Genomic DNA, 22,863 nt, shown 5'->3' on the forward strand with positions numbered 1-22,863 from the left:
TGAGTCGGCACTTCACAACTGGGACCTAATCCTTCAGTATTGGTTCCTCCTGTCTAAGCCTCATTTGTGCACATCAAAACCTCCCATAGGCCAGGTCACCAGGATTCAGTGTGACTGTCACTTTTCCTCCAGGGATCCACGACACCATTACAGCAGCTGTTTCAGATCAGGATTTCAGTCTTTGGCACTAGTGATAAACAAAGTTTGCCTTGTGTAGTCCTAAGGTAAAAGCCCCAGGTCTCCTGAATATATGTGAAAAATCATAAGAAAAACTCCACCATGAACAGGTATAATTTTGGAGGTCTGTAAAAATCGCTAATTAAACTTCAATAATTGTGACCTGCTGAACATGAAGTGGTAAACTACACAAAGATGAAGGAAACTTCTTTGCCTTAGTGGAATGAACACTTTATGGGAGATCAAGTGCTAAGGCACATGGAAACTTCCTTCTGTTTTGGACAAAGAGAAGACGCAGGCCATTCTTTGCTGAGGTCCTAAAATGTGTTCTTGGATCTTTTCCCATGACATGTTTCATTATTGACAAGAAGCAAATACAGTTATATAAAAAGTTCAAAAGGTAATTTTAAATACTTTCTAATGAGGCAATCATGCCTTTCATTACCCCTTCTGTTGTAAGCTGTAAGTCGCTGTTAGACTATTTTTCCATGTAGTGAAAGTAATTGTCATGCTTTGTTTATATCCAAACAATGATACAGATACATATGATAAAATGGTAATATAAAGTGCTTTTTATGTGTGGTAAGCATTCTATTAGTCTCTTACACTGAAATAAATACTAATGGAGACTGAGAATATTCACATTTTATTCTCTTTGCACCAGTGTTTGTACACCCTTGAATATATTCTAGCATGCGAGCATCAATAACCACTGACAGTATTTTCAAGTGTATCTAGGCAAGATTTTCTTTCTTGAAAACAGTTAACTTGATCATTTAGCATTTCTTTTATTATCACATTCAATTAGGAAATAAGTATTTGGCACTTCAGAAAGACATAATAGATCTTTGTAGCCTAAACATACCTTCTGTGCATAGGTAAATAAATATAGGTATCAAATGTGAACTATTATACTTAATGAGATCTTTGTCAAAATTTATCTCAAGATGATGTTGTTCCATACACGGACTTATGAATTTTACTTAGGGTTCCCATTCTGAGAAACATCAAATAGTAAAAAGAGTAACTAGAAATTAGAATGTCTATGTTTACCTCAGAGGTAAGGCTAGGGTTTGAATTCATTTTCTCTAGGAGCCTGAGCACTTCATGTGGGACTCCTAGGTGTTAAAAATTCACTTACAGATTTTATTGTGGTTTTGTAAGTTGCTAATAAGTAAAGAGAGAATTAAAGATAAAATGAAGAAATGGTCCTTAGCATTTCTCTTTCAATTCAGTAAGAGATGTGATTAGGGACTGCCACCGTCAAACAAGGCACAGGGCATCTCTGGATTACTACCTCTTCCCTGCTGGGAGGAAAAGCAAGGCTCTGCCATGGAAACCAGGACACAGAGAGGTTGTGTGAGGCACCCAACATGGTATTCTGTTACCAAAAGTAGAGCAACTTTAAAAGAATTGACTTACTTGTAATTGCCCTAAGAAACAGAGCAGAATAAATATCTTAAAAAGCCTAGGCTTCATGCAGCTTTTAACAACATAAAAACTTGAATAAATTTAACTTCACACTATTTCATTCAATGCACACAAAACAGGAGGCAAAGTATAATACGAACTCAACCTATAATCTGAAGATTTCATTTTAATCACCCAGTCTAGACCTTATCTCTCAAGTTATGAACAACGTTCCTGCTACCTCTTTCTAATAGATATGCTAGGAGGTAGCATCGATTCTAAAGCTAGTTAAGCAGAAAAATAGACAAGATGAAGTCAATAAATTAGGATCAGCATAATAAAAACAAGTTACAGAGAATAAATAAAATTGTTTATATTTCTGATATTAAAACGTTGCTAAGACCATATTACTTAGCTGGCAGCATTTCACCAACATTTGGAGATCAATAAACATGAAAAAAATTACTTTCCTTAACACCCACAGAAACAGCACACATTATGCCTTAAAAATGTTTTTAAGGATGGCTTTTAAAAGCTTAGTTGTTATGTATTTTTGTAGGAGAAATGTATTTCTATGATTTGTGAATTATTTGATGACAACACACCAAATATAGAGCCTAAAAGGAACTGAAAGGAATGATATGTCCATCATTTTACACAGAAAATGCTGACATGCACGAAGGCTATAACTGTTGGAAAAATAGAGAATCTAAGAGGATAATAAAGGCGAGTGTGAAGTGGTTTGGGAAGTAGCAACAGCTAACAGCAAGCAAACAAACAATAATGGCAACAACAACAAAGCATTTCATGAGATGATAAGTGGAGGAAAAGATGGAAAGATAGACATCATCAAAATAAAATGATAACACAATATCAGGGTAGTATGGTGGCAGGAAGGTGTCAAAGGAAGAAGGAGTGGGGGAGACAGACAGTAGTAACCACAGGTACACCATTCTTGCAGTGCTGTGGGTTCAGCAAAAAGCTCCAACTCATGGGGGCTGCTCAGTTCAACAGGTGAAACTCAGCCCTCAAGACCATAAACAACATTTATAAACCCTTATACATACCCTTTCAAGTAACGAAAGCGTCGCTTTTAGAGCACCCTCAGGTCGTCCAAAAGGAAAACAGTATCTTTAAAAACAAAAAAAGGAACAAAAAAACATCAAACATCTAATATTAACCCAAGAGCTAAATGACAACTTTGATGACTTGACATTAGTGGAGAACCTTCAAGAGAAATGAAAGAGTGAGTCGGTTTGGAAGTTACTTTAACTGTAAAATTTTACCAAGTCTAGGAATCCTAGATTTTGAACTAGCTAGGTATCAATTATGATGAAAAGGATTATTAAGTCTTTCTGATACATGCACTAAAAGAACATACATTAAAGACGAGTCATTGTAGAAAAATTATTGCATAACATCTAAAAATTTCTTATTTAAGATTTGATATATTAGCTCCAGGAAAAAAGGAAATGGTTTTCTCATGTCTTTCTATATTCATATATGGAAGAACATATATACATCCATTGTATACCAAACTTCTAAGATCAACAATGTTTCAAGACCCTTTTTAGGGACACTACACAGTCGCTGCTGCTTAATTCTTTCACCTCCCTAGGACACATGCAAACCCTGTCCAGACCTTTCTCAGAAGAGCCAATATTCCAGTGTTTCTTGTCTGATGTATTCTAACTGCAGAGCAACAACTGGAAGGCAGGTAATGGGACTATTCTAAAACTAAGACCAGATACATCTGTTCAAAGAGAAAGCGAACTCCTTCAAAAGTTAATGACCACAGGGTGCTAACATGTATATTTTCATTTCATGTCCCTCTCCACTTAGCACTGAGAACCAAGATCCCTCTCCCTCTGAGGCTGTAGCGCCCTCCCCAGGATGCAGACTGCAGGCAGCTAGCTAGCTGGCTGTCCATATGCTGCTACCCCATTTTGACCTAGAAATCTGCAAATTAATGAGCTGGAAAGAAGTTTGCTTATCTCCATGTCCTACTCAATTATCTAGTGGCCTCAGAATGAAATTATCCCTTCCTGTACTGTAATTTGAATGGATTTATCTAGAAAGCACATAAGTTTCAAGTAAAAATTTGTTTACAAAACTAAATTTTAAAAGAATAAAAGATGCACTTCTTCCTTTAAAGAAAGTATCTGAATTTGTTTGGGGGTTTATTTGTTAGTTTTATAAAAGTTTCTCCAGCATAGATAAATGTAAATGAACATTTTCCAGATGTAGCCACATAGTGTTTCTTTCAGAGTATTAATCATTTATTTACTGTTAGACCATGTATTTGCTTAGTTTTGCCTCTCTGTGCCCGTTCTCCCACATCCAGACAATTTATTTTAATAGACTTTTCTGTGCCGTGCTGCTTCTTATGCGTTAGCAAATTAGCAAAGTAGCTTTAATCATTCTGTGTACTCTAAAGCTTAATCCACATTTAAATAAAGCACCACTTGGGTTCTTGTAGTTCCCTCCCCTGCTTAATCTTTTCAGTGTATTTGCATAATCCACCCGTTGTCTTTCCTATTGTTTATTTCCATTAACCTGCAGGGGAAACATTTTATGAATGGAACGTTACTGATCCTCAGATTACATTTAGCATTTCAGGGCTCTGAGGTCCCAATGGGTATGTTCTGAATTAGCATTGGCTGTGCAGGATGTGTAAATAATTCAGCACATTTAGAGTAATCCTGAATCAATAACATATAGAAAATAACTACACAGAAGCTTAATTAATCTTTATAAGGCAAGAGTTTTAAAAGAAGGCAATCATTTTGCTCTGCCACCTTTCAGGATAAATATTTTGGGTTTTTGCCTCTCTTGACAGCTATGCACCAGCAAAGCAAAGTGGAAAACATTCAATTATTGAATAAAATTCAACCACATTTAATACCTAGTCTGAGAAAACTGAAGGCAACCTCATTCCCACTCTGCTAAATGAGTTTCACAGACAAATGAGCCAGGCTACACCCACCATATGATTAGTCACCACCCTTTTCCTTATTTAAATGCATCATTAATGGTTACTGAAATTCTATGTGTATGGCGCACACTTCCTCCAACAAGCTGTTTTGAAAAAGAGACCTTGCATCCTTCATGTTTGTTCTGCCTTGCCCCAAACAATTTCTGTTTTAGAAAATTTAAAATAAAAAGAGCAAGTCTTAGCTGCTTCAAAATTTGAACTTTACATCCTCACACTGTGCACCTGTGATTTTGCTTCCCAACTTTACTACCAACTTCCTGCTATGAAAGAGAATTCCTTGGCATTTATATTTTGGGTGCTGGAGACCTTGCATATAACAGAGAAGGGCCATCTGCTGAACTATTCTCAACCTCAGTGTTATCTAGTGGGATGTCACAGAATAAATTGCATGTATTTCAACTATAAAATTTTAAAAATTTAAGTTGTGACATATGTATCTTTTTTTTCCTTTGAATTCTCACCGTGAGCAAGGAAATTTATGTCCTTGCTCTTACCAGTGATAAACTTTCTATCTTTGGAATGAGATTACATGTCTAGAATCTTATATAAAAAGACATAGGTAGTTTGTACTTTTTTGTGTGAGTGCTCAGTTCGTATTTCATCCCTTTGAATTGGGAGGCAACTATACAATTCTATAAGGATACTGTTTATCTAGTCCTTAAAGGCCACTTAGATGGCTAATTTTCATTTTACTATTAACAATTTTGGTATGCACATCCATTAAATCTTTGGTCTACATGGACTTTACTTTCATTTGAGAAAATTGCTAGGCATGAAATAGGTCCTATCTGCGGCAGGTGTTGACAATTCTAAGAGTCCACTAAAGCAATAGTATTTAAAAGTTCAGATTTGCTGTTCTGAATTGTAAATACATTAAGAGGTCTGTTGGGTTTTTGTTTGTTTCTGGTTGGCCATTCTCCTGCTTCAGCCTCTCTAGCATTAGAATTCCAGACTCTGAATGCCATCTTGGACCTAACTTCAGGTTTAAGTTGAATTTCTCTCATGAATGTTTCCTTTAGTAATTCTTATCCCTTCTACTTAATGAAGTTCACCATTTGGGGTTACCATTTAGTTGTCACACTACATTAATTGAGGTAGAATGAAAACAAAAAAAAATATGGGGACATGGGAAAAGAAAAGAGCCATCAACTTCAGAATCCAGTTGAAGCCTCTGGCCGAGTCAGGAGAAATCAAAAATTCCAACGCAATTAACATTTGTTGCTGGGAGAATATTTCTTCTTTTTAGAGATATTTTCAAACAAGAATAAAAGATGTGTTTTAATTCTCTTTCGAAGTTCTACTATTGTGGTTTGAATTTATCAGTTGTAATCCCATCCATGGCTCATGAGCAGTCACTCTAGAATCTCCTCCATTGAAAAATGAGACTAAAAAAGAACATTCTTCTTACCAACCTTTCAGAGGCCACCTAAGACCCACCAGAAGTATACATATGGCTAGAGTTAGGACATTCCAGGGGACTCTGCTTTGAGAAGTCCATACCCACACTCTCAGGAGTGCCTTTTATTCTATTTTCAATAAAGCCTAACTCTGCTTTACACTGTTCCATCTTTAAATTCTTTTCTGTGGTGAAGTTAAAGATCAGTTTTACCTGATTGGAGGTCCTTAAACCATGAGGGGAATAGCTGCACCTTCTGGAAGTTTTCATAAACTCTGTCTCACAATAGTGTATTTTTAGGTTGTATGTGTCATGTTTCTACATCATCTCTAGAGTTCTTATTCATTCTCTGAAGTTTCATTTTAACTTTTCAATCTCATTTTTCATTGAGAGAAGCTGTCTCTTTAAACGTCTCTAAAGACTTCAAAAGAATCCCTGCACTTTCCCTTTCCCCACACAATCTTCGCTCTTCCCAAATCACCACCTCCCTTGTCACTCCTTGTCACTCACATGCATTAGGTTCTTTCCTCCACATGAAATACTTTTTCTCACATATCTGAGGACCTGCATGTATGACCATTTTTCAAAAGTATATTAATTGAAAGTGAAAAGAAGCTGTCTGGATGTAGACAGTTCTTAAGGATGACAATCTTTGTGGAAGGTGCCTCTTGCTGAGATCTTAGGGAAGTCTATACCATGTACAGCTGTGGAGTTTTGGTTGTTTTTGTTTGTTTATGTCTTAGGTTAGTGAAAAGCTCAGGAGAAGATAACATGCCCCCCTGCCTAACTGGCTGCTAGCTTTGGGAGAGTCACGTGTATGAGCTGGAAGGAGTATGTAATTCTCAGTTTCATAATAAAGGTTTAAACTACCTTCCTATTGGAACTTTTGACCACAGGTGATGTTTCCTGTGTCGTTCACTTCTGTACAGGTACCTTCATCTCCCCTGTTATGTAGAATGATATTACTGGTATAAGAGAGCTGTGCAGGGAAAGACATCTGGGGATTTAAGTACTTCTCAGCAGGTTTATAAATCTTGTAGTTAATGAGAGACAGAATGATTTAAGTTAGAAAAGCTGGCTAGAAACAAGTCAAGCTAAGGCCGGGCATTCATAAGTAAGAATAAGTCTCTGTGTATTTATCTGGGAACTGGGTGGTGGGTCCCCAAAGCAGGGGGGGGGGAGGAATCAAAAAACAAACAAAAAACCCTACAGACTCATAAAATACATTTAAAGGACTCTCTATACCAGAGGCAGCATTTTTAACAACAGTGAATGCAGAAGCAAATCTTCACAAACACAAAATACAAAATGCCATCTTTAGGACTGTGTTTGATTTGCAAATTGAAAATGGATGTAGAGAACTGAATCTAAAGTTTGCAAGTTGAATTCCATTGTGCTATTGGGATGCCGTGATTTTCCACTGTGGGTCTAGCACTAGTGACCGTGTATGACTGAGTTCCTTGTCTGTACGTGTGGGGGTGAAGGCGTCAGCCTCTAGTGTAAACCAACAGATGCCACATTTGCTCCTTGAGGATTTACTGCTCAGTATCGTTCTTACAATCACAATCTCTGAGCTCTTCATATTGCAGATACGGGATAAGACATAGAGTGGACAGTTCAAATGCAAGTGACAATTTGGTAGAAATGTATATTCGTAGAATTTGTTGATTTTTAAAATGATTTAAACCATATAAGCATAACATGATAGCCATTCTATAAAACAAAATTAACTGATATAAAAATACTTCGTAGAGTCTAATAAGACTGGTAGTAGAAGAAAATATATTCACATATTTATATTTATGTCTCTAACGATTGGGTTCTTTGAGACTAACTAAAACCAGGACAAGAATAATAACATTTTGCAAATGATTCTTAGTATTGCTATCTAATCTTTCCAAACAAGGAGCACTAGGTGCTCTAGCTTATGTTGTGAATACAAAGATAATCAATGGCTTAAGCAATGAATTTATTGACCATGTTATACAGGGACAAGTGATAAGTACAAAAATTGTTACAAGACTTGAGACTATTCTTTGATAGAGAAATTTAGAATGCCTCCATCATGGAGGTGAGAATCTCCTTGCCTGGTAGTAAAAGATGAAAAAAACCACTAGAGCTGGATGGACAAAAAAAGACACATGAAGACGAAAATGCAAAGGAGAAGTACAGGAAGAGCAGACGGACATTACAGCAGGAAGGGCTCAGGTATAAAAGCAGTGGAAACAAACAACCATCTGGGATACAGACCGCAGAACGAATCCTGGATCATACATTGCGAACAATTGGGACCTATTGGCAATTCTTGAGTGGTGGCAGGGAGACTTACGAACAACAACAACAAAAAAGTATACAGGGGCGGGGATGCAGGATAAAGCATGACTGGAAAAGCAGGTACTTGGATCAAATACAATGTATACCTGAAGTGGCTTATCTGGTTTTCTAAAAGGGCAGATAGTCTCTCCTTTATCTCCTCAAACCTTTCCTTTTCTTCCACTGAAACAGTTCCAATTCCATCCGGTCTGAAAAAAATGGGAGTCATCAATTTGTATTAATAGATTATTTACCTTGAAAGATTTTATACATACAAATGTATTCCTAAATCATTCAAACAATAAAGTAAAAGCCATATGAGTCTTATCTGTGTTTACACTGGAAATTTAATAGCAGTATTTGCAGCCATTTGCTTCAGAGTTTTGACCCAGAATGAATGGAATGGGCTTATTCTTTTAGGCAGCCTTCAAGGTGAATGATAACAATGAATCGTTTCCAGACACACAGAGAACAACAACTAGTCCTTGAAAATGGCAGGGAAAATGTTCTCTAGTGGAATTAAACATCTGACCAATTAAATGACTATCCCCTGAATGGACCGATTATAAAAATAGACTGAATGCAAATGGAAATATCTTAACTGCTTCTCTTCCAAATAAAAATAAGCAAAACATGAGCCTGGAGATACTAATTTTTTTAAGAAACAGAAAATTTGGATAAATATGTGAGCATGTAACTAGTATATAAGAAATATTTAATAAGTAATACTTAGAAAATTCTCAAAAAATTCTATATCAATTTAAATCTCTGCTTGTATAGCTGTTTTGGGAAATTTGAGAACATAAGCTATCCATGCTAATACAGCGTGGAAAACACATTAATCTTCTATTTACTTTAAACCTGATGTACATCAAGAACATCTTTGACATTTGGTAATGGGCAACAGGCATTTTTCTCATTAGTTTATTTTTAACTGATTACATTTTCTCAAAGATGTGCACTCATTATTCTAGAGTCTTAATATTACTGCTTGTGTATAAAATAGGTAGAAAAAGATTATTAAATGCAAAGAGAAATGGTTAGAATTACTTTGCAAACAAGGTTTTAATTTGATGTTTCCCATTTGTGTGTGTGTGTGTATGTGTGCTCATGAATATATATTTCACGCTTGTTAACTAGTCAATTAGGACAAAAGCAATTAACTTGAAAGTTGTACCTTAACCTTGCTGACATAACGATCTTCCAGTCACATCTAAGCATCACTTAAGTATGAGGACTTTGTCCTTATAGGCAATAAATAATTTGTGACTTCAGAAATTTGCATGCTGTTGGGATTTAGTCTTTGAAAACATTTCTTGCAATTATAATTAGTTTCTAAACAAAGAAATATTTAATTTTATATTGATAATAACACACCACATACATTTGTCATATAAGAATGCATTTTCAGCGTTAAATAAGGAAAGACCAATGAGAAATTAGTGGTACTGGGTTTTCAAGTACTTTTAGGAGGGAGAAAATGCCAATGTGTGGAGTTATCCGCATACAACTACACTTAATGAAGAATTTTCACATAGTGTTTCAAAACCAAAGTGCAGATAATTGTATTAGTTATTACTAATCATTTGTGGCAATGAACACAAAATATCATCTGACTAAAAAAACTAGTGTTTTTTTATTTATTTTTTAAAGACAAGGTTGCACATATCCCAGGCTAGCCTCAGGTGGCCTATACAGCCAAAAATGACTTTGAATTCCTGATCCATCTCCCAAGTGCTGGATTACAGGCTGGTACCAATGTGCTGGTGATGTGGCTCTCCTAAACTGAACCTAGAGCTTTGTGTATGTTAGGCAAACACTCTATCAACTGAGTTATACTCCCAGTACTATTCAATTATAGTGGCATTTCATTTATATTTTAATAAATAAAAGCTTGCCTAAAGATCAGAGAGTAAAACAGTCCCACTGGTCAGCCTTACAGACCAGGCAGTGGCGACACACACCTTTAATCCCAGTAGCCACACTGGCTTGCCATAGAAACCAGGTGGTAGTGGTGAACGCCTTTGATCCCAGCACTAGAGAGAAATACAAGATGTGAGGAGACAACTCTCACATAGTCTCATTCTAAGATTCCTGGAGGTAGGGTCGCCATCTTGGACTGAGGTAGAGGGAAGACCCAGTGGCTGGCTGCTTTGCTTTTCTGACCTTCAGGTTGAGCCCCAATTTCTGTCTCTGGATTTTTATTAGTCGTGCTACACCTGACAGTCTCATGTAAAGCATTAGCCTCAGACTTTAGGCATTCAGGTACAAACTAGTCTTAAATTATTCTGTTATACAGACAGCAATAAAAATCCATTCCATATAGTTGGTGACAGTGGTCTATTTCAGCAAGCCATGACAATTTGGTAAAAGATCAAGGCATTTCCCACACTGGTGATGAGTATGGTGATAGGACAGATGCTGTATCGTGAGGCTTGAGTGACTAGTCTTGTTTCAACTGACTGATGAGATCATGCTCTGCAATCACGGAGCACTGTTTACCTGGCAGGACAGAATACAGTTTCTGGCAATGAATAGTGAGAAAGATGAGTCGGGTGGGGGGATCTCATCAACTATTTATCAAGATGATAAATGCCACCACGTGCATAAAAGCACTGTTAGTTCACCAAATTTATAATAACAAGTATAACTTCAAGACATAAAATACTCTGGATGAATTTGCCTTTATCCACCCCCCCTTCTTAAAATAAGTACACTGTATAAGAAAAACTACTGGATATTAGGAATATGTAGTAGCCTTCTAATCTAGAATATCAGGATAAATGACAACTTGGCTGTGATCAAGTTTCAGGGGAGTAGCTTAAGAGGGTTTAATAATAAAGACAAATAATTCTTACATTATCAACAGTGTTCTGCTCACTATTATTGTCAAAAGAAACATTGTAATGATTAATTACAGAATTAAAACTATGCACCCTGCACCCAGCATTGGATAGGTAGTGTTTTTTTGTTTGTTTTTTTTGTTGTTGTTTGCTTGCAGAGTTACATGATGTTCCTAATAGTCTTGTCTGTAGTTTCCAAGATAGAAGGATGATGAGGTTCATGAAGGTGAGGTTTCGTCTCCAAAAATAGAGGGAGCAGAAGACTGGAATTGAAGTTGGGTCTCCTACAGTCTGAAGCTAGTGTTCTCAATGTTCATACCTTACTTGATTTCTCTTAAAAGTAATGAAGAAAAGCATATTAGACAACAACAAGGACCCTGAAAGAGACATACATGGATCTAATCTACATGGGAAGCTGAAAAAGACAAGATCTCCTGAGTAAATTGGGAGAGGGTTGAAGGGGAGGAGAGAGGCAGGGACGGGAGCAGAGAAAAATATAGAGCTCAATAAAAATCAATTAAAAAATAATGAAAAACAGAAAACAAAATCTTATTTATCCTGTATGATTGGAGTTGTATATGAGAAGCAATAACACAGGAAACATTTTTTAAATTCTTATCAATGTCACACATTTTCTACATTACTTGTGTAAGGTGTAAAACTTAAAATCTAGAAGTTTAAAAACAATGCCTCTTATCTACCTAGCTGAGGATGTTAACAACGGAAGCTGTAAAACCTTGCTCTTTTACATACCATAAATGATATGTTCACTGAAGCCCTGAGAGAAATCTTAAAGTAGTTACTGCAATTTCTGAATGGGTTTTAGTAGCATTAGAATAATATGAATTTTATTCATATAATTTCTTACTTCTTTTATGCATATGAACGCTTTGCCTGCATGCCCAGTGCCCACAGAGGATCAAAGAGGGCATCAGACACCCCGGATTTGGAGTTAAGAGACAGTTGTAAGGTGCCTTGTGAGTACTTGGAATGGAACCTGTGTCTTCTGGTCAGTGGATAAGAGGAGTGCTTTTATCCACTGCTCTAACTCTCAAGTCACCATAATAGATAGTTTTCTTGAACAAAATAATAGATCCATTAGAACTCAACCATCCGCTCGCTTCTTTCTTCACTTCCCTTGTAAGGCTAGCCATGACCAGTTCTCCTTGACCATTGCACTAACCCTTCTAGTTTTGCTCATCCAACCCCATCTTTGTCAAGTATGAGCAGCATATTACTGTGAGTGCCTTCAAAAGTGGATCTGATCACATCTCTCTTGGCTTAATACGCTGTAAACGATGACATGGTTCACAAGTCAAGGCCTTTCTATTCGTCTGCAACACGTTCACTGCTCCCCTCCCTTACTGGCCAGTCCTCCCACTCCATCCTCTTAACTAGTCTCACCATCCGCTGTGATGAGTCACTTCCCGTTTTCACAGCCTGCTTTTTCCTCCTCTCCATTCTTTATCGCTGTCCACTGTGCGGAAGGCCAGTTGGTATTGTGAAATAATTACAAATTATTTATTCTTTGCCTCTTTCTTGCTCTACCTTTGGTATCTGACATGCTGGTTGCGACAGTGTGGATGTTCCAAGCAAACATAGTAATGAAACAAAGGAATATCACTCAGGAAGTGAGAACAGGTACTGTCTAAGGAAAGACAGCACAGAAACCGTGTTTCCCATCTAAAGACAGGTAAATGCTTACCATTCCTCAGTAGTATTAACGGAGTTAAAGTTACCTGGCATGTATGTATCACAGAGCAGTATAAAGGATGGGAAGTTTGGGAAAAGGCAAACAGGAGTCCGGGTTGTAGCTTAAGTATTTGGGTAGAAAAACGCTCTCTAACAGAGGAAACATCTGTTTAGACGTAGCAGAAAATCCCTACTGTTAACTTGTCATTTTAGTTAGCCTCAAACTGATTTACTTTAAAATCTCAAGAAGATAATTCTTCTCCTGAGGTATAAAAGAAAAAAAATATTAACATGCCTTTCACATTGATTAAAAAAAAGATTGGCAATATGTGGTTATTTAAAATTCTAACATAAATGAACAATATCCTCAACCTGAATGTTAACTGGGGTTTAACTCTATGGCTGACAAACAGTGAAGCAGTTCTATTGAGAAGAAAATGTGCCATCACGGATTGAGACTGAATATTCCCATTTTGTTCTTTTCGGATTTGTAGCGATTGAAGTAACGAGATTTCCATAAAAACAGGGTGCTCTGTGAAAGAAGCTCGAGTCGCCAAGTCCTAAACATCGATTGAAAACGGAAATCTTTTTACTTACAGATGAAGTCAAACTATTTATAACAGTGAGGCCCTTCTTGTATCAAGCAGCTAAATAATGAATACAGTAGTATATGTTCATATTTCAAAGATTATTAAAAGACATAACTCATATGCAAAACCTTTTGTCACTGATGCCCTAGTGATTATACATCATGTTCTATTTTTAGAGAGACTATCATATATACATATGAATCTACATATACACATACTTATTTGCATATGGTATCTGCACACATGCAGGGAAAGTGCATTTTATTTGCGATGAAGATCCACTGAAATAACTCATGAGGGCTGTATTGGGTAGTTGGTTTTATGTTTTTTTTTGTGTGTGTGTCAACTTGACATAAAGTAGGAAGGATACTCAGTTGAGGAAAGGCCTTCATGAGATCCAACTGCAAGGCATTTTCTCATTTAATGGTCAGTGGGGGAGGACCCAATCCATGGTGGGTGGTGCCATCCTTAGGCTACTGGTCCTTGCTTTTATAAGAAGGTGGGCTGAGCAAGCCATGGGAAGCAAGCCAGTTAGAAGCTCCCCTCCATGTCTTTGGCAGCAATTCCTGCCTCCGGAACCTTGCCCTGCTTTAGTTCCTGTCCTGACCTCCTACAATGACGAACAGCAATTCTGAAATGTAAGTCCAGTAAACTCTTTCCTTCTCAACTTGCTTTTTGGCCATTTTGTTTTGTAGCAGCAATAGAAACCATAACTAAGACAAGGCCTATACAGTAATGGTGCTAATTCTTCTATGGATTACGGTATTTTTAACTTGTAGTATTAGTCCAAGATGGCAGATTGAGGTGTTCTGTGACACTGTCCTTGATGAGTGATAAACAAACATCTAGTCACCTGAAACACAGAACTAACAACAGGCCAAAGTAAGGATATCACTGAAGTCCATCTTGGTGAACCAGTGAGTTTTATGTGGTTACTTACTAATAAGGAGCTAATTGGCCTATAACAAGGCAGGAGAAAGGATAGGCAGGGCTGTCAGACAGAATAAATAGGAGGAGAAATCTAGGAGAAGATTGAGAATTGGGAAAAGGAGAGAGGAAGAGGCCAGTGGTCAGCCACCTAGCCATAAAGCCAGATGGAAAAAAAAGAGGGAAATAAGAGATATGGAGAAATAGGGAATGGTAAAAGCCAAAAGGCAAAAGATAGATGGGACAATATAAGAAAAGCTGGCTAGAAATAAGCGAAGCTAAGCCTGGGCATTCATAAGAAAGAATAAGCCTCAGTGTAACTATTGGGGAGCTAGGTGGTGGGCCTTCAAAGAGTCAAAAGAGAAAACAACAGGTCTCCCCTACTTTATCCTTAAATGTCACCACCTAGAGTCCATGAGCTCATGCTGTCTCTGAAAACTACTGTATCTGTTATAGTGACTTTCTGGCTTTTATCAGCTGGACAGTCTCTAGACACTTGGGGGCTAACTGAGCCCCAAATCTCTAGGCATGTACGGAGACAGAATGCTCTGGAAGCATGGATGAACGAGCCAAAAGTGACACTGTATAGAAACAGAGAGATTTTATCAATGTTATAGACTTCTTTCAAATTCCCTCTACTTATTGGGTCAGTCTGTCTGTCTTGGTTTTTACTGAACTGGAGGCACAGGACTGGGAGCAAAGAAGGAAGTGAAACTGTGGCTAGGATGTAAAATAAGTATTTTTTATTTGTTTATTAAAAACAAATCTGAAAAGAGCTTATTTGCAAGCAATGAGAAGGCAAATGCTACAGGGTAGGGAGGTCTGAGTTTCTTCCTGGCTTCTTGACTCCTTTCTTCTCCTCTGAGGAATGTCTGACATCCTCGCTTCCCCTAGAGAGCCTGACAAGGGGAGAGACACCTGGAGGGTGGTACTTCTGATTGTCAATTCTGCCTGCAGCACAGCAGGCAAAGCCACTTTGCACGTCGTGTATTTCCCACCAATATCCATTTGTGAACAGAATGGAAAGGAGAGGAAGTCACGGTGCGAGAATAGAAATGGCGGGAGATGATGAAGGGAAAACAAGAGTCCCTCTTTGTTTCCCAGCCCGTGTCACTACCTCTGTTTCAGTCAGAATAAGCTAATACCTGGGTGAGTACACGCTACAGAAAGAGTACTCTTCCCTCTTCTCTAGTTGTAAATATATGGAGAAAATTACTTATATTCACGCCTTCTCATTAGGAGAAACAGATATTCTATGAAAAAAAATTTTGAAAAGATGAGATTTTGAAATGATATTCACTCTTTTTTTAAAAACTTTTTTTATTTTTGAAATCAAAATATAATCACATTATTTTCACCTTCTCTTTCCCCTCTCTAACCCTTCTTAATACCCCACCCCACTCTTTTATGGTTTATGATACCCTCTCTTATGATCCTTTCTTTGCATGTTGTGGTACATTTTGATTTCGTGGAGATTTTGCACATGAGTAGACACTTCCACAGTATATGCAGAAGGTTCAGTTTATAAGGTCACAAAACTTGCTGGTGTTGTTTCTAGGCTGTGCCAAATACAAAGAGGAATTTGATAGCTAGTTTCTCTTGGGAACACAGAAAGAAACAAAATTTTTTAGAGCAATTCAAACTAAGATGACTGTTGTAAACAACTCTGGAATGCAAGGGAAACAAAATGTCAAAAGAAATATAAATTAAAAATAGAATTAAGATCTCCACATAGAGTTTTTCAATATTTATTTATAATCTATCACCTATCTATATAGCTATATATCACTGGTTCCCTCATATTTAATATTATATTTTAAAATATGTGTTTTAAACAAAGAACTTTATAGACATTAGAGACAAGGAATTCAGAAAAATAATACCAAATAAAAATTTCTTATAAAATGCCAACCAGAAACAACTGGAAGTACCATTCTAGTTTTCTTTCTATAAATCAATAAATATATATGATTCAATTTTATTATTTTAATGAGCTTAGTAGATCACTTAAATATTCTAATATATCTTTCTATTGGAAGACTATTTCATCAGATGGCATATTCACATAATTTTTTCTAGCATTAATTTTGAAGTTTTCCCCCTAAATTAGCTACCATAAATCATACTTTAATAGCTAGTTTTGTGCTGTATGTTCTTAAATCATGTATTTTTTTTCACTTGGGAAAAGTCTCTGGTGTATGTATATTGCTAAGTTAAACATATGACATACTTGAGTATTTGATACATTGTAAAATTTCTTTCTTTATTACTTTCTTTCTCTATTCTCCTTCCCCTCTCTCCTCCCTCCCTCCCTCCCTCCCTCCCTCTCCCTCTCTCCCTCTCCTTCTCCCTCTCCTTTTCTCCCCCTCCCTCTTCCTCCCCTCCTTTTTCTTTCTTCTTTGGTTTTTGAGGCAGGGTTTCTTTGTGTGTATTCCTGGCTGTCCTGGTACTTGCTCTGTAGACCAGGCTGGCCTCAAACTCACCAAGATCCACTTGCCTCTGCTTCCCAATGACTGGGATTAAAAGCATGCACCATCACCACTTAAAGTTAATTTTTCAAAAGAAAGTACTTGCCTTGCAATCTGACCTGTAGTGCTTGAAATCATCAATTTTAATGTAATAGCATTAACAGTGGTCTTTATAATTTGTTATGATTATTTTTAATTTTATATGTAATAGCCATATTCTTTTTAATATAAAATTCTACACTTAAAATGACAGCCACCTTGCTATGTAGTTTGGGTCATTTTCATGTGCCATAAAGTCACTCTAATGAATCAATTAAAGTATTTAGCTATTATTTTCATTCAGTGTTGTTAAAAAGAAAAATGGTTTGGGACATGCCAAACTGTCCAAACATGGTCCATGAAAGAAAGCTGTATGAGATTTCTGAGACCTTGTGAGAAAAGTTCAAGTAGAGAAGAGTCTGGTAACCTCTGTTTATCGATAACATGGATTGCTCCTAGACTGTGCTTCCGCGCTCCTCCCAGGTGTAGTGAACAGGAGTGGGGTTGCTTCAGATTACACATCATCTGCTCCTATGCATGGTTTGTCCTCAAGACTGCATGCAAGCTAAACTCGTGTGGACCTTGCTCATGTGATCTTCTTTAATCCCAAGAATATAAACTGTCTGATACTCCGAATAAAGCTGGCTACTGCATGAGGATTTAGTCTGCCTCATTTTTAGGACCCTCGCTCCCAGATTCACACAGCCAATCTGAATCTCACACCACACTCAACCAGACGATGTCAACAATCAAGGAAGACAGTGAAGACCTAAGGGGAATTGAGCTGGTTTTGTATGCAGCTTTAAATGTTCAGCCGTGTACCTGGTAAATATTCAAATACAACTGTCGTAAAATATAAACAGAGATCATACTGATCTCTGTATGATCAACAGAGATCAGATCATAACCTCAGTGAACCAAAGGAAGAAGGTGTTCCAAAGTGTGACCTAAAAAAGAAAACCTAAAACCAAACAGTAAAAGTCAATTTATTTCCTAGTATGCATGTTAATAGTAAAGGGACTGAATTGACTAAAATATTAACCACACTAAAAAGCTAAATTAGAACTTATTTTAGTATTAAGTTGCACACTAAAATTCAAGACTAGTAAAATTCAAAAGGTATGAACAAACACATATGAGACAAATACAAAAAGAAAGTGACAATAATAGTCTAAATACACTTCGTAAAATCAACACTCGATATGATACGGGTCGCCAAGTAATAATGTTCACAGGAAGACTGAAGAATTTCAAGCCTGACTGTATCTAATAAAATAGCTTCAAAATATGCAAAGCAAAATGAACAGAAATGAAAGAAAGTGTAGCAGCAATAGCAGGTTACATGCCATGGTCCTAACTCCGCAGATCTAACAGGCAGAATCTGGTAAGGGTTAGAAGACATGAACTACTGCTTGTCCTAAGTCTCAAGGATTTCAATGATTAAAATTTCTTGAAAGGAATCTTAGTATTTCCTACATAGAAGATTTATAATATGTTGTAAAAACACATTTAGGAGGGTATATTGTCTCAAACTTCTCACTAAGGTAGAATATACGTTCTACTATGAATTAGGAAGGTATGGGGAAAAATTCCTCAAAATCAAGGATGGAAAGAAATTAAGGGAAAGAAAACAATCCATGACAGGAAGGGAGCTTTCAGGGTGGCAGGAAGAAAACCATGCTTGTTAAAACCAACAACTGTAAGAACTAGAGTCGCAAACAGTGGCCTTTACCCCATGCGAATTTGAAAATGCAAACCAACAACCAAACAACCAACAACGCATTAAACAGGATGCCCAGGGATTTCTAGACAGACTATATTGTCACAAGTGCATGATGTCACCTCACCGAAGATGATGGGAGATAAGCTGCTGATACTGGAGAGCTCTTCACTAGAACCAGAGGACTAATAGGCTAAAGAGATGGTGCACAGTGCTGGACTCTAGTTGGCAAATTCTGAGTAGGCTGCTACCTATGTTGGGTTGTACTCCTTAGGAGATGGATAGTGAGTGGTGGTGGTTCAGCAGCTTCCGTGCTGGGGACAGAAGTGGCAGATAAGGATGAAGGAAAAGTTAAAAACCAGTGCTCTTGTACTGGGTTAGCAATATACATCTTTCTGTCCGTGGCTCACCAGATATATTCCCATATATACTAAAACACCCTTTCCTTGCCTCTTTTCCTCTGTGGATCCTTATCTGGTGTTTTAGAAAAATCCTAAAGTTGCTTAATAAGACCAGAAAACAGAGGAAACTGATCATGTGACCTCAGTAACTGTTTTTTAAGATGTAATCAGTCTCCCGGCCTACTTGACAACAGGATTCCTTCCTCCAGCTTTAGCCTGTGCTTCTGTAAGTCTTCCGTTAGGCCTACAATGGTTCCAAGCAACATGGTGAAAAGGCACTACAAGATTCCAGAAAATGATTCCGGCTGGAAACTTGTTTATACTCCAGGAATACTCCACCCACTATGGAGCTCAGCATTCACCTGATCACTCGGTGCTTCTAAAACAAGATCAGCAGAAGCCCATGCACCTAATTCAGGTTGAGCCTCCTTGGTGAAAAGGCATCCGAAATCTAAAACTTTTCCATCAGCATTGCTCAGTCACAGCTGGGGTGTCCAAGCAGTAAAATTTATACAAAACACTTCCAAATTCAAAAACATTTGAAACCAGAAACACTTGCTGTCCCAGTTGTTTTGTATAAGGGGTAGTAAACTTACACAGACTATACAAAAAGGTCATGACATGATACTTCGACAGTATCTGACTATGAACAAATTGTTCACATAGTTTTATTTGCTCTATTTAGGAACCAAAGGAGGTAGGTAGCATTAATGTTCTTAGTCATAGGTAAAGGAACAGGCAAAGAGTTGTGGCTCGTAACGATTAGGACTAGTTGTTCAAAGTCAAACAGCTAGTAGGTAGAAAAGTGGGAAACAAGAACACAAATGTTTTGTTTCCCATGTCAGTGCTGTTAGGTCATATCAAGTCTCTCCTCTCCCAGTGTCAGTTTTCTCTTATGTTATGAGTGCATATTTACCCTGTATCATGTTGAGCTAAGTTGGACAGGTAACGATAATATTTAGAATGTGTGACCAAAGCAGATTTAGGGATGTTCTATATTTTATCAAAATATAGAAAAGACATCACGTGATTCATATCCGAAAGGCACTCACTCACATTACTCTTCAGCTCTGTGTATTTAACACACTGGCTGCAATCAGCCACTGATGGTAGTTTATTTGGCTTACACTCCCTGGAAATGAGCCTCTGCACTTAAAATTTGGTGATATTTACATCTGAATTTCTTTTGACAAGGTCTCATGTAGACTTGGCTGGCATCAAGCTAGTCATATTAATATAAGATGATCTTGAATTTCTAGTCTTCCTACCTCCTCCTCTAACATGCTGGGATTACAGTATTAAAATATCATTTCTTTAAGCTGTACACCTAAGCCTAGAGTAAGAGGTGGTAGTGAAAACCCTTAAGACCCTCCTTGATTCATTATCTGTTTTTACTAAAATATGTATTCCTATCTCTAAAATAAGAGTGGAGAGGTATAAACAAGGGGACTGTTAGCATCCATACAGATAGAAGTGCCAAAATATGATGATCTGACAGGTGCCCAGTAAGGTTTGTCTCCCATCCTGTGCTATGATCTGGAAACCACAGGATAAAGAGGGTGATTTTTATACATGCTACAGTCACATTGTATACTTTTGCCTCCTACTTGCAAGCCAGTACATCAGAACTCTCCTTTGATAATCACGTAGCAGATCCCAGGTGGCTTTACCAAAGGGAGAAGAATGGGGGACTATATTGCAGGTCTTACATTAAACTGGGACATAAAAGCCATTTTACGTGGCGGCTTTCATTTCTCCACCCCTGATGTGCCTTACAAAATCAAGCCTTATAAGCACACATATCAGCCTCGAACTTTGCCCTTAGGATGCATTGTTTCTCGCATCTCTTTTCACCTAGCTGCCAGCCCTCCGTGGAACCGTCATTGTGAGAGGCTGTGTTATTCATGGGTGTGTGTGGTTATCTTCCTGCCGGAGTGGGTCCCTTTCTGTCCTTGACTCACTTTTTCTTTCTTCTTTTCTTCTTTCTGTTTTCCTCTGTGTTGGTACCAGCCAAGCCTTTTCTGTTTACCGCTATTCTTTCAGATTTCAGAGAGCTATTCAGAGAGGAGGCAGCACACAGAATGCGCACACCCAGTAGCTCAGCACCGCTTGATGGGATGTGCTTCCCTGAACAAACTCACTCCAGACGCTGCTGCGGCTGCCGTCCTTCACTTCAGCTAACAACAAAAGGCGAGCCTCCTGCCCTTTCAAATTTTTTGTCAGAGGTGGTTTTCAGGCAATGAACAAAACGACTCCTCAGTGGATCTTGACAGATGGAAAAAGAATCAGACAAATGAATGATGGTAGATGGCAGGAAAGCAGGGATCTGACACTGGCATCGCTCTTCACGGAAAGTCGATGTAGACAAACATCAGACATGGGAGACGGGCAGCACAGGGGCACATTCTCAACAAGGAAGTGGGTACACTAGAGCACTCTGTTAGCAAAGATATTAGAAGTATAAGGACATGTGCACGGCAATATTTCTACTTAGCAGAAGGGAGAACGGCTGGACTACAGGCTCTCGGCATTTTCTCCTTCCTCGTGGCTTACATCTTCCTGGGCTGGGAGGCGGGTGTTAGGGACACACACTGGAAAAATAGCAGTTGAGACTGGTAAAGAGTCCCTATATTCATTCATCCAGTGTCTTGATATTACCGTCCCCTCCTTCCATACCTAAGAACTCCAGAATTCCAGAAGGTTAAGTACTTTTCCAACCTAGTTGAGTCTGCAAATTTCAGAGCCAGGATTCCAGGAGACATGTCTGGGCCCTTTTATTCTTTGATCATGGAGTAAGGATGTTCCCGAACGGTAGTTCTTGGACTACAAACACCACAGGAAATGCCACAAGTTTTCCTGTATTTTCGATGACATCTGTCCTAAACTGAAGTTGAATTTCCTTCAAACTCCATTTCTTTTTTTCTCTTTTTTAAGTTGCATGCACTGACACGTTGAATCAGAGACCAACTTACTGTGAATATTTTAACTTTTTAAAAAGTGGATTTAATGGGAAAATGATGTAAAATATGCAGAGACATTTAAACACACTTAAAAGCCACTTATCGCCTAGCTGTTGCAATGCCTCCTGGGTCCTGGGCTTTCAATGACAAACATCTTAGTGCGGGGCAGCAATCCCACATGAAGAGAGAAGGGGAAAGACTTCCTTGAAACAAACCCAGTGACAAAGTCACAGGACCCTAGAAGACCACATCCACTCTAGGGGGTGTGCTACTGTTCTCTTACATGCCTCTCTCTCCTCTCCTGACAACTCAACCCCACCCTGCTTAAATATATACTAAATCTGTTTCTTAATAAATGCCAACTTCGCTACATAAAATTACATTATCATTATGAAGAAAACAATATTTTGAAGGCTAAAGGTAACTACAGCAACCTAGAATTCCAATCAGGTCTCCTCTCAGGCAGTGGCAAGGACTCCTGGGTGCTTCAGGAGCGCTACACTAAAATATGTCTCAAACACACAAAATTTGGGGGCTCATTCGTTGAATTTCTCAGTCAGTGTTTGCAATTTAACTCTACCTTTTAGCATCAATGACTAAAGCAATCTGATCATGTAATTGTCACTGGGTTCATTTCAAGGAAATCTTTCCGGCTCCCTATGCATCTGCCCCACACTGGGATGTTTCTCATTCAAAGCCCAGGACCCAGGAGCACTGCAACGGCTAGGATGGAAGTGGCTCCAGTTAAAGAGAGCTCTTGACACTTGCTCTCCAAGAAGAGCCCTCCGTGTCCCCGAACCAGCTCCCTAACCCCAAATGTACTGAACAGAGGGTTCCATTTGGGGAAATGTGAGAATCTAAAACAACCACAAAAAGTAACTACAATTGGCAACATTTTCCTACTACTCAAGCAAGCGTGGGCCCCATGAACA

At 38.0% G+C, this 22,863-nt stretch overlaps 1 protein-coding gene across 9 annotated transcripts in view; it reads right to left on the reverse strand.

The window, feature by feature from the left end:
• Cadps2 (calcium dependent secretion activator 2) overlaps window positions 1-22,863 on the reverse strand; it is a 535,973-nt gene that overhangs the window by 123,864 nt on the left and 389,246 nt on the right. For all 9 annotated transcript variants that reach the window (XM_085683581.2, XM_048450971.3, XM_048450976.3 and 6 more), the window contains exons 14-15: window positions 8,399-8,500; window positions 2,655-2,718 (exon numbers count right to left, since the gene is read on the reverse strand). In XM_085683581.2, the coding sequence (XP_085539707.2) occupies window positions 2,655-2,718; window positions 8,399-8,500 (166 nt within the window). The remainder of the gene's footprint in view (window positions 1-2,654; window positions 2,719-8,398; window positions 8,501-22,863) is intronic.

The sequence above is a fragment of the Myodes glareolus genome, chromosome 25 (genome assembly GCF_982192425.1).
Source record: "Myodes glareolus chromosome 25, mMyoGla1.1, whole genome shotgun sequence".
Lineage (NCBI taxonomy): Eukaryota > Metazoa > Chordata > Mammalia > Rodentia > Cricetidae > Myodes > Myodes glareolus.